At 32.8% G+C, this 15,244-nt stretch overlaps 1 protein-coding gene across 1 annotated transcript in view; it reads left to right on the forward strand.

Annotated features, from left to right (window-relative positions):
- Positions 1-3,652: 3,652 nt before the first annotated feature.
- LOC118193460 (transformation/transcription domain-associated protein-like) overlaps positions 3,653-15,244 on the forward strand; it is a 215,737-nt gene continuing 204,145 nt past the window's right edge. The window contains 4 exon segments of the mRNA XM_035364554.2: positions 3,653-3,807; positions 10,332-10,447; positions 10,551-10,600; positions 13,612-13,722. Coding sequence (XP_035220445.2) covers positions 10,342-10,447; positions 10,551-10,600; positions 13,612-13,722 — 267 coding nt within the window. The 5' untranslated portion in view covers positions 3,653-3,807; positions 10,332-10,341.

The following is a 15,244-nucleotide window of genomic DNA, read 5'->3' on the forward strand; positions in this document are numbered from 1 at the left end:
AGAAGTTCGCCAAGTGAACTAATTTTGGCGCAAACTGAATAAAAAGCGCCAACATAAATTGTTGAATTTCTCCGTAAATTTCGCACCACATTTTAGAAAATTTAATATTTAGGCATAATTTGAGCCGTAGAATCGAAATATCTAAAAAAATCGGCATGCTATTTGTTATTGGTCATATATATATCCTAAGTCGCGCTTTCGAGACATGAAGAACGCAATTTGAATTTCGTGAATAGGCCGAGTAGAACGGGAGATATAGCACTATCCCCCCCTTTTTTTTAGCAGTGTACATACCCACCCACCCCTTACCCGGCTTAAAAGTGCCTACCCGGCCTTTATTTTCGCAGTTATTGGTTTCGTAAGCATATACTTTCAATTACACAAGCGTCTTAAATAAACAAAATAATAAAATATTCATGTTTTTTTTTATTTCAGTTTTTGAAAAGAAATAATTTTGGGCAAAGAACGAACTCTGATTTATAATGCAGTCTTTCAGTTCCTATATTTATATTTGGGAATATTTTAAACTCGTTATGAAAAAATAAATATACTAGAAATTCGACTCACGTAGGACAAAAATTGATCGGGATATTTAATTTCAAAATTTGCAATTTTTGGTGCTATTTTCAATTTGCATTAAGGGAGCGGTTAATTAAGTTAGAAAAATTTTGGGAATAAGTTTACCTGAAATACAGCAAAAAAATGTGTATAAAATAATAGGCGTACAAGGAAATCATGTAATATTCGCGTCCGATTTTTTTTGGGGGGGGATGTGTGACTGTTACGTTGTTTGATGCATGCGATTTAAAATATGAATTAGAACATATTCAGAAATATGGATAATATTTTTACAAATTAAATAATTAAATGTAGGGTGATAAAATTGTATCAAGCAATGTCACAGCGAAAGGGCTTTTTAAAGCAAGAAAAATTAAGCGCATGCGTATCATTCTAAATTAAAATGCAGATTTTGCATCGTTATTATTTGTATCTTTTCTGAACAACCTATTGAAAGACATATTAACCGTGCTTTGCTGTCTCTCTTTTAATGTAGAATGCAATTTTCAAAGGCATCGTGACGAATAACGGTCACAAGGTATTCATTAGAACGAAATACAATTCAAATAAATAAAATCCCATTGAAAAAAAAATTATATGAATCAATATTAGAAGCATTTGTATGAATCAATATTAGCCGTAGAACGTTGAAATTTTATATATATGGAATTGTTATTACATCTTGTGTGGACCTCCCTAATTTTATTGCAATAGACAATGCCAAATATATACAGGGTGTCCCGCAAATGTTGCGAAAATTTCTGGGAGGGAGGTAGGACACATCATAAGGATTAAAGAATTGCATAGGAAACCATGCCCGGAAATATCAGGGGTAAATGGTAGCAGTGGTAGAAGACGGGAAAGGAAACAAGAGAGTGATTAATTTGAAACATTTATGTATACAAATGGTGTAAGACAGATTGAATGTTACAAGAGATGCTCGAAGTTTGTACGATCAGACGCCAAACCTGCCTGACACCGACGGACCATTGATTGCCGGACATGTTCAAACACACCGGGAGTTTCTTTTATTGTAGCAGCTGCGCAGGCGAGTCTTGCCACGAGATCCATTTCAGGCACAACAGGATCGTGATATACGACACTTTTGATGGTCCCCCACAAAAAGCCGGTGAGCGTGGGGACCAGCGAACCGGTCCACCACGCCCAATCCATCGATGCAGGAATGATCTGTTCGAATGACTACGAACATCCCGTCCTAAATGAGCAGGCGCTCTATCATATTGGAACCACATTTTGCACCTCTCATTTGGTCACATTTGTTCAAGCAAGCCGCAAAGAAACTGCTCCAGAAAGAACAGATATTTCGCGGCATTCAACCTGGATAGTAAAAGTTACGCCCGACTAAGCAGTCGCCGACCAAAACCGCCCATACATTAACCTTGTAGCGTTGTTGTGCTGCGTGGTGTAACAGTACCGTGGGGGTTTTCTTGAGCCCACAAATGCTTATTGTGATGATTGAATACGCCATCCCTATTGAATGTGGCCTCATCCGTGAACAACAGATAAGCTGGAAAATTAACATCACCGGCGCTTTCTTGCAGAAACCACCGTGCGAAACGTACACATTAAGGATGGTCGTCGGCGAGCAGTAACTGAACCCTTTGGAGACGAAAAAAACGTGGAATGACTCGGCGTTGAAGACACGCTGGACATTGGTACGAGACATTCTTAATTGGGAGGCATTGGCTCGTATGCCGGTCCTTGGATTACTTTTCACCGTATCCAATAGACTTTCTTTCCTAACGACCGAGCGAGTCTATCGTGTCCTCCCACTTCTTAATGACTCGTAGTTGCACAAATTTTGATTCAGACATGCAAACAAACTGTGGTATGGTTGATGTCTGTCGGGGAAGCGTTCTTGGTAAATGCGTGCAACGGCTCATCCATTACCTCAACTGTTCCATACATTAAGTGCATGTCTGCAAGATCTACGTTCGTATAGAGTTCCATGCTCTTCGTATGGTGCAGCTCGAATGAGGCAATCCTCACTTTCCAATAGCACTTTCCTGCACAGCACCTCCTGGCGGCTAACAGTGACGTTTCTGGGCATCGGTTCCTACGCAACACTTAATCCTCATGATGTGTCCTACCTCCCTCAGAAGTTTGTCGCAACATTTATGGGACCCTCTGCATATATATGATATCCAAATAAATAAACAACAACAACAACAACAACAAAAATATTTGAAGAAATGTAATGCAATCACGCAATTCACGCAAACAGAAATGTACAGTGGTGGCCAAAATTGTGGACACTTTTGGAAATTTTTATGTTTTCGTATGCTTATAGAAAATGTTACGTTTCGCAAAATGCAAACTTGTATATATCATTTTAAAGAGAGTTTATTACTGAATTCAATACAAAACACAAAATCCAATTATTTGCAATACAAAAAAGTTATATGTACTTTAATATAAATAAAAAAACAGTTATGAAGTGGTTTGTAATGTCTAGCTTTCCTGGCCAATCACTGTTCTTGTTCTGTGAACCAATCAAATGTTAGTAACTGCCAGTAGAAGCTGACATCATGTTTACACTTGAAACAATTCATTATTTTGCTTTGTTCTGTATTCATTATTTTGTATTCTTACTTATAAAAATATTTTCTTAACAGCAGCATAATGTTTGAAACAAATACAGTCTGTCTTACTATACAAAGAAATGTTTTCCGGGGTTGCCCACAAGCGTGTAACAGCGCTCCTCTGTTTTGGAGGTTCTGGTTATTAGGAAGGGAGGTCGACGTGGTAACATACGCCGATGATCTATTTCTATTCATTTACGCTGATTCTTTAGAAATTTTTCTTAATTCCTTAATTAATGATAACCAATGATTTGGACTAATCGATATCGAGCTATTGGAAGAAATTATTTTTCTTAATTGAAAACGTATCAGATCTTGTTCTTTGCGAAGCGTAAATGGTATTATTTCTAGCCATTTTAACTTTTTTTTTTTTTGATTACGTACCTGTTCACGCATCTGAACAAAGAAGCATGTTAGTAAATACAGTCTGAAATCAGAACTGACTGATCTGCCTCCTGATAATTGGAAATCAGTCAGTGTATGTTTTTTTTTTTCGGGAATTAAGCGCGAACAAATTGGCAACAATTTCGCCGGAGAGAGGCAAATAAAATGAAAATTGAAAGGCAACGTGAGTATTCGTTAGTATGCAGTTAACACATGAAGACTATGATTTGGTTTGTTCTTAATGTCTGAAGTCTCAGTATAGGTAGGTATCTGTTAATTTTTATTTTGTCATGTAATATTCATAGGAAACTTGGAAATTGTTCACTATAATGGTTTATTCCGTCAGAAATGCTTTTATCCATATAACGAGTTAAAAATTCACTCTTAAATAACGTCATTATGCTTGGAGTTAAAAATTTAACCCTTAAATGCGTTGCAAAAAAGCTTTTATACATAAAATAATGCAAACAGTTTCTTATATTTAAGAAGTTCTTCATTTATTTTGCTTGAAATGAAAATTTTTGGTTTGAATGTTGGGCTAGTAGTTTAATGTTGGCTCTAATGATTTTATTTCAAAGAATATGTCAGATAGTATGTAGAATTATACGAATGTGCTGTTGGAAAATAGCAACCATTCCTTTTGTGTTCTCCTCACTTTCTTTCATCGCTCCTAATTTGCATGTTGTAATATTCTTCAACTTTGCAAATTATTCAGCATTGCCATAGCTGTGACAGAAATGTCATTCCATCGAATTACCGCGATGCCATACTCGGTTTAATCCTACTATCCAGTGCACACGGGATTTGGCGACTTTTATGATGAGCAGTAAAAACGGGGGCACAGCTTTAGTATTAGTCCTTTTTGGCGAGAAATTTGTTTGGCGACATTTTGGAGCGATAAATGAAAACTTATGATAATCTTGGTAACCCTAAATACTGAGCTTCAAACAAGCCGCCATTTCTGTCCACGTAACTTTAACGAATTTGATAGGTATCAGAGCTTTGATGGCAGAAGCGATAAATTGTGTGTTTTTCTTAAAGTTACTTTTGTGTTAGGAAAGCACAACATTTAAAATATTTTTTAAAAAGCCAAATTTTTGATAGTTAAAACTGGTGCTTTTAATATTACATCATGAGTCTTGACATTTTTTCATATGTCAACTCTGCATATTATTATAAACTCCACCACCCCCCAAGGAAAAAAAAACACATTTTCAGTAGCATGAGGTAAACTCTTGTTTCCTTTGCTAAGGAGATCAAAATTACCATGGTCTAAAAATACTTATTTACCTCATATTAGAACTAAAGGGATGTGTAATTGCATGAATTCATAGGTTCAAATCAAGACCAAAATCAGGTTTCATTATTGCTTCTATAACATTTTCATAATTTGTCTGACTATAAAAAATATAATGTTGCTTAGATTATGGAATATATTGCTTATAATTTAGAGTTATCAAATTTTGTAAATCTTACAACCTAACAGCTGTATATGAATAACCTTCACTGAGTATTATTACTTTTATTAATAGTATGTTGACATAACAGTCGACTTTTTATTTTAAATTTTATGCAAATTTTCTACATTACTTAAACATTTTATCTAACAGAAATCTGAATTTTTTGTAATAAAAACTCTATAATAAAAGTAAGAGTACAATTTATATATAAAAATTTGACTACATGGCAAGCACTTAGATACTGATTTCAATATCTTTAAATGTTATTATCGTAAAGTTTATATATATTAAGTTAAGATATACTTTTATTCTATTATAAAGTTTAGATGTACAGAACAGAAGGCACACTTTGTGCTTACGACTCAGTCAACCACTTGTGGCAAGATAACTTATGATAACAATTAAGTTCAAATGTAAAATTTAAATTCAAATAAATTTGTAGCCCAAAGGCTGCACAAATCAATTTAATGCAAAGTTGTCTAAAAACTTAATTGGCATGGAATTCAACTATCAGCAATTATAATGCAAGGGTGAAGACTACAAATCTTTTCTTATCTAGCAACCTATTAATGTGGCCTCAAAAGGCAAAACACGGTTTGTTTTACAAAATAAAAACTTCATTTGGATTCTGGTGAGAAAACGGATGGAGGAAATTGACAGTAAAAATCCCAAGCATAAAATAACTCTGGTTACAAAATAAAGGAACGTTACAATATATTTTGTTCCCTGATTAATTATTCAGTACATGAAATAGTGTAATGCATTTTTGTATTTAGTTTATTTAAATGCTTTCCAAAACTGACAGGATTTTGCAAACATATTGACCATATTTTTCAACCTATAGATGCAACACTTCTTCTCTTCAGAAGTAAGATTTAGAATTAAGAAATAAGAAAATAAGAGAGAATTATGAATAGAAAATAAATACATATGCTGGCTAGCAGAAGAAGGATGCTTTCATAAAGTACTTTTTAAGAGAAACTGGCTCAGATTCACATTACGGAAAACTACTAAAACTCCCATATAGCCAGCCTGAACTACCACTGTTCAGTGGCTATCACTCCACCACTAGTGGATTCCAATGACTGTTCGAATTTTTCACAGAAATCATCATTTACAATGATTGTTGTATTATTACCATTGGTACAAAATTTACTCATTATGATAATTTAATTTTAGCTTTTAAATTATAATCATAAATTACTTGTAATAAATTGAGGGATTAAAAAATACACACTTCTTAATATTTTTACCATTTACAATATTTAATCATAAAAAATATTTCTAACACTGGTACAAAACTTGCCCATTATAATTGAATTTGATTTCCTTCACTTTGAAATATTTTTTATTTTCTTTTAATAACAGAACCTAAGAAACTTAAAGTTTTAATTTAAGTTAAGAAACTAAAGTACTAGTGTGAAATGCATTTATTAACCTTTTGTAAATTTCATTATTCATAAACATAAAAATTAACCTTTTGTAAATTTAAAATATTAGCTAAGTACTAATATAATAAAATATAAATATGAACTAACTACTTAAAATATTAATGTTTAATACATTATATTTTGTAATTAAAAATATTAACATTTTGTAAATTTCATTACTCATAACATAATAATTGTCATAAATTCATTTACAGTAGTGTTTCAAGAATTTATCATAGCAGTACTAGAAATATTGAAAATTAGAGAAAGACAGTTTATTCTGATTAAGAGCTTATTTTTTAGGACTGTTATTTAGTCTAGATCGGGTTTTGTTGACAATCCGCCATTTTTTTCCGATCTTCAAAACCGGGTCTACCTTGGCGACCGAAGTTTGTCGACAAATAATATAAAAATCGCCAAAAGACCAATACTAAAGCTGTTCCGTAATGTCATTCCATCGAATTACTGCGATGCCATACTCGGTTTAATCCTACTATCCGGTGCACATGGGATTTGGCGACTTTTATGATGAGCAGTAAAAACGGGACATATACGATAAGTAGTAAACGGGTATTCAAAGAAATATATATAGTGTATAGTGTACTATCACTATATATACATAGAACGTTCTTTTGGTAATTTTTGGTGTTGGCGATAATTTTTAAAATCGCGCCAAGGCTGCACCGTATACTAGGATTTTACCCCATACTCTTTACCTAATATGCTGCTATATGTTCTTTTTCATTTTGTTTACAGGTACAGTAGGTCAGTTTCCTAATCTGTACTCAAGAATTGTTCCAGCCACATAAAATTTCATTTCATTCAATTCCGACAACATTTGTGTCTTAAAAAAAGTTGTTGAAATATATGTAATGTTTCAAAGAAATTTCCACCACACTTGAAGTATCTGTTACAGGATTTTCACTTAGTCCAAGATCAGTGAATGTTTTTGAAGATTTTCCTGAATATATATCAGACTAATATAAGTACTTTTCTTAGGGATTCAAAACACCAAACTTCGTACTTGAAATGGACGGGTTTTTTTTTGTAAAACGTTTTGCATGAATGTCTACCAGAATATGATTTGCTTATCTATAGAAAGATGCCCTATAAGAACCTCATACTGCATGAAACTGACATTTAAAATATTTAAATAGAGATGAACTTAAGCCAGTTTTTATGATTTATCCAATGCATTACTCTCAGCTAAATACAATTTCTGTGTGATATTAGTATATGTAGAATGTGTCGATGTATACCAATACATTGTGTTTACTAATGGATTCTTTAACGACAGGCATCACTGCATGTACAGAACAACAACTTTTTTTTTCCAGATGATTCAGAATTTCGCTCTAGTGTAGATTTGGGTGCCCCTTCAGTTAGCGACAATTTGTTTTTTAAATTTTGGTGATGTAACCTCATTTTTGGCTACCATGATAGTTTTAACTTTGTTTGGTTGATCTTTACAATATGGTAACTTGGCGATTTTTTGGCGAAAATTTGGCAACCAACTCTCCTACAGCAACCCTCTATTTTTTCCCCCACCGCCATTTTGTCTTCACGAAGTAAAGACATGTTTCTTTTCTTTTTATCTACTGAACACTTCTTCCAACAATCTACTAGCCGAATTACACTTATGCTAGAAATTTTATCAAACAAAACTGCTTAATCATGACAAATATTCACTGCAAAATTGGGAAAAAGTGCACAATACCATACTCCTTACGCGTTTTTCAAAATAACACATACACATAAACCATGTACACGCTGACTTATTTTTACTTAAACGTCCCAGAATTGCACAAAAATGGCATTGCGCACACTCTTCACTATATCCATGTACACTGCTTTTTTCTCATAAATTAGAAAAATTTCACGAAAATACATGACAATTTTCTGAATCTTTAAACCCGGTAAAAAGAACATATATGAAATTACCTGATCGCGAAAAAGTATTTACCATTTCCAAATATGAACATTTCCACATATAAAATAAATAAAATATCCAAAAACTTTTACCTCTAAATCATCTATTACATTATAAACGTCACCAACAAACTCATACCGCAACCATTACAAATACTTAGTGTCAGATATTTAAATTATTTCCATGCGCGTTTACTTCAACTAAAACATATACCAAATTCCTACAAACATAAAATTCACAAAATAACTATCATTTCATTAAAATATAATTAAATTCAAAAACACTACTTAAAATATAAATGAGCACATACATTAAATTAATAAAAATTACCTTACAATCCTAATTACATTAAACTAAATCATTGGTAATAACAATTTTCCCAATAATACCAAATTCCTTTCCACCTTACATTTAGAACATCGCATAAAAATAATATCCTCAAATAATTAAAAATACTAACTTACCTAATCTTCTTCAGAATCTTGATTCTGTGTCCGATAAACTTTTCTTCTTTCTGTTTCAGGATCTTTAAAATCATACTTATATTTCACAGCAAGGTATCAGGTAAAATAAATAACTTAATAAAACATCTTTATTTCTATCTCGCACAACCTTAAACAAACATTTATTACTACCCTTTTCAATACCACTAAATACCCATTTCGAATTCACTTTAGTTACGGCCATGGGATCCAAAAATTAACCAACACTGTTTCACACAACACAGAATAAAGCCAAATACAAAATTTCTAGATTTTTTCCCGATTTCCCCCCTTTTCCGATTAAAGAACCGTAATTCGTCCATTAATATCACATGACATATCCCATGATCTCTCATTTCCCTCACACAAAATAATGCGTAATCGGAACTGAGTACTGCTCACATTATTACCAAAGTCCCAGGTAGTAACCTTTATCGCTTCCAAAATGTCGCCAAACTACCAGTTACCATATTGTAAAGATCAACCCTTTGTTTTGGCTTCCAGATTTTTTTAAAAATGAAAATAGATTGATTTGTACATGAAAAAATTTAAGGCAGTGCGCAGTGCTTAGTTTGTGCAATTCTGGGATGGTTTTTTTAAGTGAAAAACAGATTGATGTGTACATGGACACAGAGTTTGTGCAATTCTTTGACTTTTCTTTTTCTGGCGTCAGAAAAGAATCTCCAAAAAACAATGGGCATTCAAATTGTAAACTTTTACCCAGAATTTTTATTATTTTTTGATGAATTTGAGGTACAGTCAAAAGTCATTAATCCGGACTCGTCGGGACTTCGGCAATTCCGGATTATCGATTTTTTCTGGATTATAGATCATCAGTTTAAATCTGGTAAGATGGCATGCAGAAATTATAAAATTAAAAATATGAAACCGTAATTTATGAAATAAAGAACAATTATGATCTAAAGGGTATCAAAATTTACCCCCCAAAAAAGCTTAATATTTATTTGTTTACTTTATTAAACATTTCTTTCGATGTAAGTTGTTTAAGTTGCTTCGTTTTATGTGATAATACTTTCTGTTTAATTCTATAAACAGACATAATTTCTTGTTCAGTTACAAAGTTTTGCTGTTTGCTGTATAATATTTTCATTACATTGGAGTATATGTGGAAGTTTTAACTCTTCTCGAGTAATCATGTTGGTTGGTACAAAATGTACAGTGTTAGTTTTTTTAGTGAAAGCAGATTGCTACATACTTAAGGAAAACGTCATAAAAAACTGCAAAATATGCATGTGTTCTATTGAAATAAACTAAGTGGCAGTAGATGCACTGTTCAAATAGATATAAAGGTACCCCAAACAAACATTTCTCTTCAATTGAAGAGTTTGCAAGTGCTCTGCAAAATCGGCAATGAATTAGATTTTTGGAAGGGGGATTCAAATAACTAGAAAGTACCAGAAATGGTGTTATGATTTATCATTGAAAGCAGTTGCTAAATTTCCTTTATTCTGTCATTTTTTTAGATTGAATGAAATGGTGTCAAGAATGCCTGTTATGTCTGCTCCGCCTAGCAGCGATCCTGTTGCACAAATGAACACATATCGTTCTTATGTGTCTATGCTTGTGGATCCCAGTGCAAGTATGTTTCAGATTTTTTTAAACTGTTTTGCTATTAAATGACATTTTTATTGAAATAAGTGATTACATGAATTATTAATTTTTTTATTATTTTTTTATTTCAGAGGATGAGAATAAATTAAAAGCAGTTCAAGAATTAAGCATAGAGCTAGAGGTTTGTGTTTGTTTTACTCTTTATTTTAATTTTAAATGTTTACAATTTAAAATTTTTACGATAAATATAGCTTCTTGACAAATCTAGCTTTTTAATTATTGCAATATATACTGAAGAGCCAAAATATTATGACTGCTTACTCAAAAACGCATTGTGCGACCTTTGGCCTGCAACTCACCTTGGCGTGGATGCCACAAGTTCTTGGTAGATGACTGGAGACAGGTTGTACCAAATGTCTAAGCAGTGTTCATGTCGAGATATTCTGACATGCTGGTGTTTGAGCTCTGAAGGGCTGCTTCATGACATCCCAAATGTGTTCTATCAGGTTAAGATTCATCAAGTTAGGTGGCCAGGACATTAATTCGAATTCATCCTTATGCTCCTCGATCCACTCCTACACAATTCGAGCTTTGTGACATGGGCGTTATCCTACTGAAAGATTCCATTTCCCAGTTGGGAAGACAAATGCCATATTATCCTCGATGGATCTTAATCATGTAAGGATGTAACTGATCTGCAGTTATGTTCAGATAGTCCGCAGCTTTCAAGGTCTGCTCTACCACAACTAAGGGTCCCAGAGCTGCCCATGAGAGTGTGCCACAAAGCATAGTACAGTCACCAGCAGCCTGTGTATCGGTATATTCAAATCAGTAATCATTAATGCACAATGGCATCCAACAATTTCTGGCAGTTTAAAGTAATTTTTATAATGTTGACTAATGAAGTCGCACGTTCGTAGCAACAGCTGTCAAAGTGTTAAAAATTCTTGCATAACTTCTGGTCACTTCTGTTCATCTGTGGAGCAACAGCCGGGAAGATACTACACGGAATTGCATTACGTGACTCTAGATATTCAGCTACCCTCAAATTTGGGGAGGTGGCCTCAGCAGAAGCTCAAGAATATGTATGTTTTAGTTATTGCACTATTTGTTTGTCATATGAAGTATGTTGAATTGTAGCATCTGATAACTATGTTTTGCTTGTGACCACCGTAATTAAAAAAAAAAATCAATATCATTTTACATTTAAATGCTCAGTTTTATTCCATTATTATGTGACTGTTTTTACTCAGTTACTGGCAGTAGTTTTTACTTAGTTAAATTGTTTAAGGGATGGCTTTTTTTATTTGATTTTTTAAAATAATCTGTGAATCATTTTAGTGATCTTTTGATTATAAAAATGAACAAATCACTTGCAACCTGATGTAATAAATTTGTAAATATATAGGATTTCACAGGTATTTTATCTCAGGCATGCTTCAAATCATTACAAGGTAAATTTATCTTGGATTTGAATCATCTTTCAAACTAAGGTCTGAAAAATCCCTGTTATCATGTTCAAAGTCTGAATGTGTCCTGTTGAAAAGAAATAAGATACATATCTAAGTAATTCTGTAGTGCATTTTGTATGAGATACAGCATGATACAGTCAAAAGTCGTTAATCCGGACTCGTCGGGACTTCGGCGGTTCCGGATTATCGATTTTTCCGGATTATAGACCATCAGTTTAAATCTGGTAAGATGGCATGCAGAAATTATAAAATTAAAAATATGAAACCGTAATTTATGAAATAAAGAACAATTATGATCTAAAGGGTATCAAAATTTACAAAAAAAAAAAGCTTAATATTTATCTGTTTACTTTATTAAACATTTCTTTCAATGTAAGTTGTTTAGGTTGCTTCGTTTTATGTGATAATACTTTCTCTTTAATTCTATAAACAGACATAATTTCTTGTTCAGTTACAAAGTTCCGCTGTTCAAGTCCTATAATTGCTGTGTCGAGAATACCGACTAATTCGTCAATCGAAATTTTTTCGTTTTCAATAACCTCTGTCATTTTCTTCGCTATTATTAGACTTGCATGAGAATTATAATGACGAGAAATTTTATTTAAATCATATCAAAGATGGAGTACATCGAGATGAAATACTACATTCAGTAAGGAATTATAAGCCAAATAAAATAAAAACATCTGCCCTGAAGATAAGGATAGTGCTGACAGATCAACTTCCAATTCATTGCCAGCCACAGCGTTAAAGATAAACAAAGTTTAAATAAACAAAGAATATGCCTTTATCCATTTTTTGAAGCAATTCCACTTTTTGTTTAGTAGTTCTCGAAACATACTTTCGATTTGTAGATCCTTTACATATTAGTAAATACATATCGGAAATTCTGTTTGACATAATCAAAAGTTCAAGCTTACTTTTATAAAATTGCTCCAACAGTCTCCGGATTCAATTCGAAGATTAAGGAATGACGCAATCTGCAACATTAACAGCTTAGCTTATACCGTCCGTTATACATTAAACGCGCATGCGTAAACGTATTATGCGCTTGCGCACACACATATTCGCAGCCGTAAAGATCTTGCGCGTGCGCAGAAAGTTTGTAGCTTTGAGGTCCGGATTATAGATCATTTCGGATTAAGGGTGTCCGAATTAACGACTTTTGACTGTACTAATTAAAATTTATATACTTGAAAAATCATTATATTGTATGAATATTTATTATATTTAATGTTATATTATTGCATTAAATATAAAATTTTTTACAAGTCATTCATCTTATGTACGTTATCCTATGCACCATCTTTCATACATTAAAAGTGCATTTTTATAAAAAATATGCAACACTAAAAAGTTGTTTGTATTTCACATTTGGCCTGTTGAAAGCATATATAGGAATGCATGTGAATTGAGCTTAGGCCCTTAAATTACTGTGAATTTCTAAGATGCTTAGTATTTGATACATGTATTGGTATGTAATTTCATATGAAAGAAAATTTATATTCATTGTTTTATGTCATTATTGTACATTTCATCAGGTTTGTTTTCATAATTTTGTGTTCATTTTTAATTGATTAATATGAAAACTGAAGTTTTCCACAATTTGTAAGCTCTAAAGTAATGAAGCTTGCATTTCTGTTTCTTGAAAACTGTTAAGTACAAACAGTGATAATTGTACAAATTTTTTTACTTAAAGTTTTAAAAGGATAATTCTTTTCAGACGATTGTGTCAAATCCACAATATCCATCATTTTTGGATCATGCATTGAGAATTTTTATCAGAATATTGCAAGAGGGGGAACCTCATTTCATATCGGAGCACACAATACATGTAAGTTAAAATGCATTTTGAAAACTTATTTTCTGTAACTTGAAAATTTTAAATGTAAACTACATAAAATGTGAAAAAATATTTTTATGTAAAGTTTTGTGTCTCTTATTTAGTTTAAGAAAAATATAAAACACTTATCTTCAAGTAATATGTTGGTTTAGATTTGTTAAAAATGTCAGAGCTAACCTTTAATTCAGCTTACTTGGGAAGGGGTACACTGTAGGAGAACAGATGATATTTTCTCTCATTCTGCTTGGCCATTATACAGTGATGAATCAGAATGTGACTACTATCCTTTTAGTGCTGTGTTATTATGCCTCTGGAATGCAAAACAGCTGAAACTCATGACATGGATTTGGGTTCATGTTGTACCTGAAATGCAAGCAGAGGTAATTCAGTTTTCATAGATTATGTGAAGATGGTTGGTGACCTCTGAACTGGCATTCCATGATATCACAGATGTGTTCAGTAAAAGTAATACGTAGTGCATTAAGAGCCCTAGATATAAACTGGTATTTGCTAACATGTTTCTTGGACTATGGTACTAGTCTAGTTTGTAAAAAGGAGGGAGGGTATCCTGCCAGAAAAGTCCTTTTCCCTTGTGTAAGACAGAAGCCATGAAAGTGTATAACTGATGATCAGTGATGTTCACACGATCTGAGGATGTCTGGGTTTGTTCTATAACAGCCATTGGATCCAGAGACTTGCATGAGAATGTCTCCTGAAGCATACAAAGTCAGAGATCTGGTCTCCTGGGGACTTCGCAATTCTGGATTGGGAATTTTTCAGGATATTAGGTCATTGGTTTTTAATTATAGCAAGATGACATGTAGAAATTATAAAATTAAAAATAGGAAATTTATTTAGGAAATAATGAAGTATTTATGCTCTTAAGAGAATCAAAATTAAAAAAAAAATCTCAATATTTATTTTTTTGTTATATGGTATTAGTCATACCATGATGGGAAAAAATAATAATAATAAACAATGACTTACCAGTTGGTGTTATTGTAAGTGAAATTAAGAACCAGGACTCTTCAATCTTTTATTTTGGGGGAAAAAAAAAAAAATCAAATTTGTGAGCATAAAGCATGGAAAAAAAAATTTTAAGGGGGGGGGAAGGTAGCATGGGATTTAGAGGCCTGGATTTTAGATCATTCCTGAAATTGGACATCTAAATTTTGGACTTCGTACTGTAATACTTTCATTACTAGTTTGTTTATATTCTGTGATGCATATTGACCAAGTAATTGTTCACCTGGAATATGACTTTCCTTGTTGTGGCAGTCAGTATGATCTGGAAGAAATAACAATTCATCCAACTGGGTTACTTGTCCATTGTTGTTTGTTCCATCAGGAGGTTTGCAGGCCTCCTTCATTTTGAATGGTAATGGTGCTGAAATAACAGATGTGTGAAAATGACTATAGAGTTTCTTATTGAACAGAGCCAAGTCTGTTCACATACATTTGTACTTGAACCTCATTATACTCAAAACTTTTAGAACAGATGGCAAAAAGCAGT

Source organism: Stegodyphus dumicola, chromosome 4 (genome assembly GCF_044657685.1).
Source record: "Stegodyphus dumicola isolate Sdum_Otavi_A_Nest chromosome 4, ASM4465768v1".
Classification (NCBI taxonomy): Eukaryota; Metazoa; Arthropoda; class Arachnida; order Araneae; family Eresidae; genus Stegodyphus; species Stegodyphus dumicola.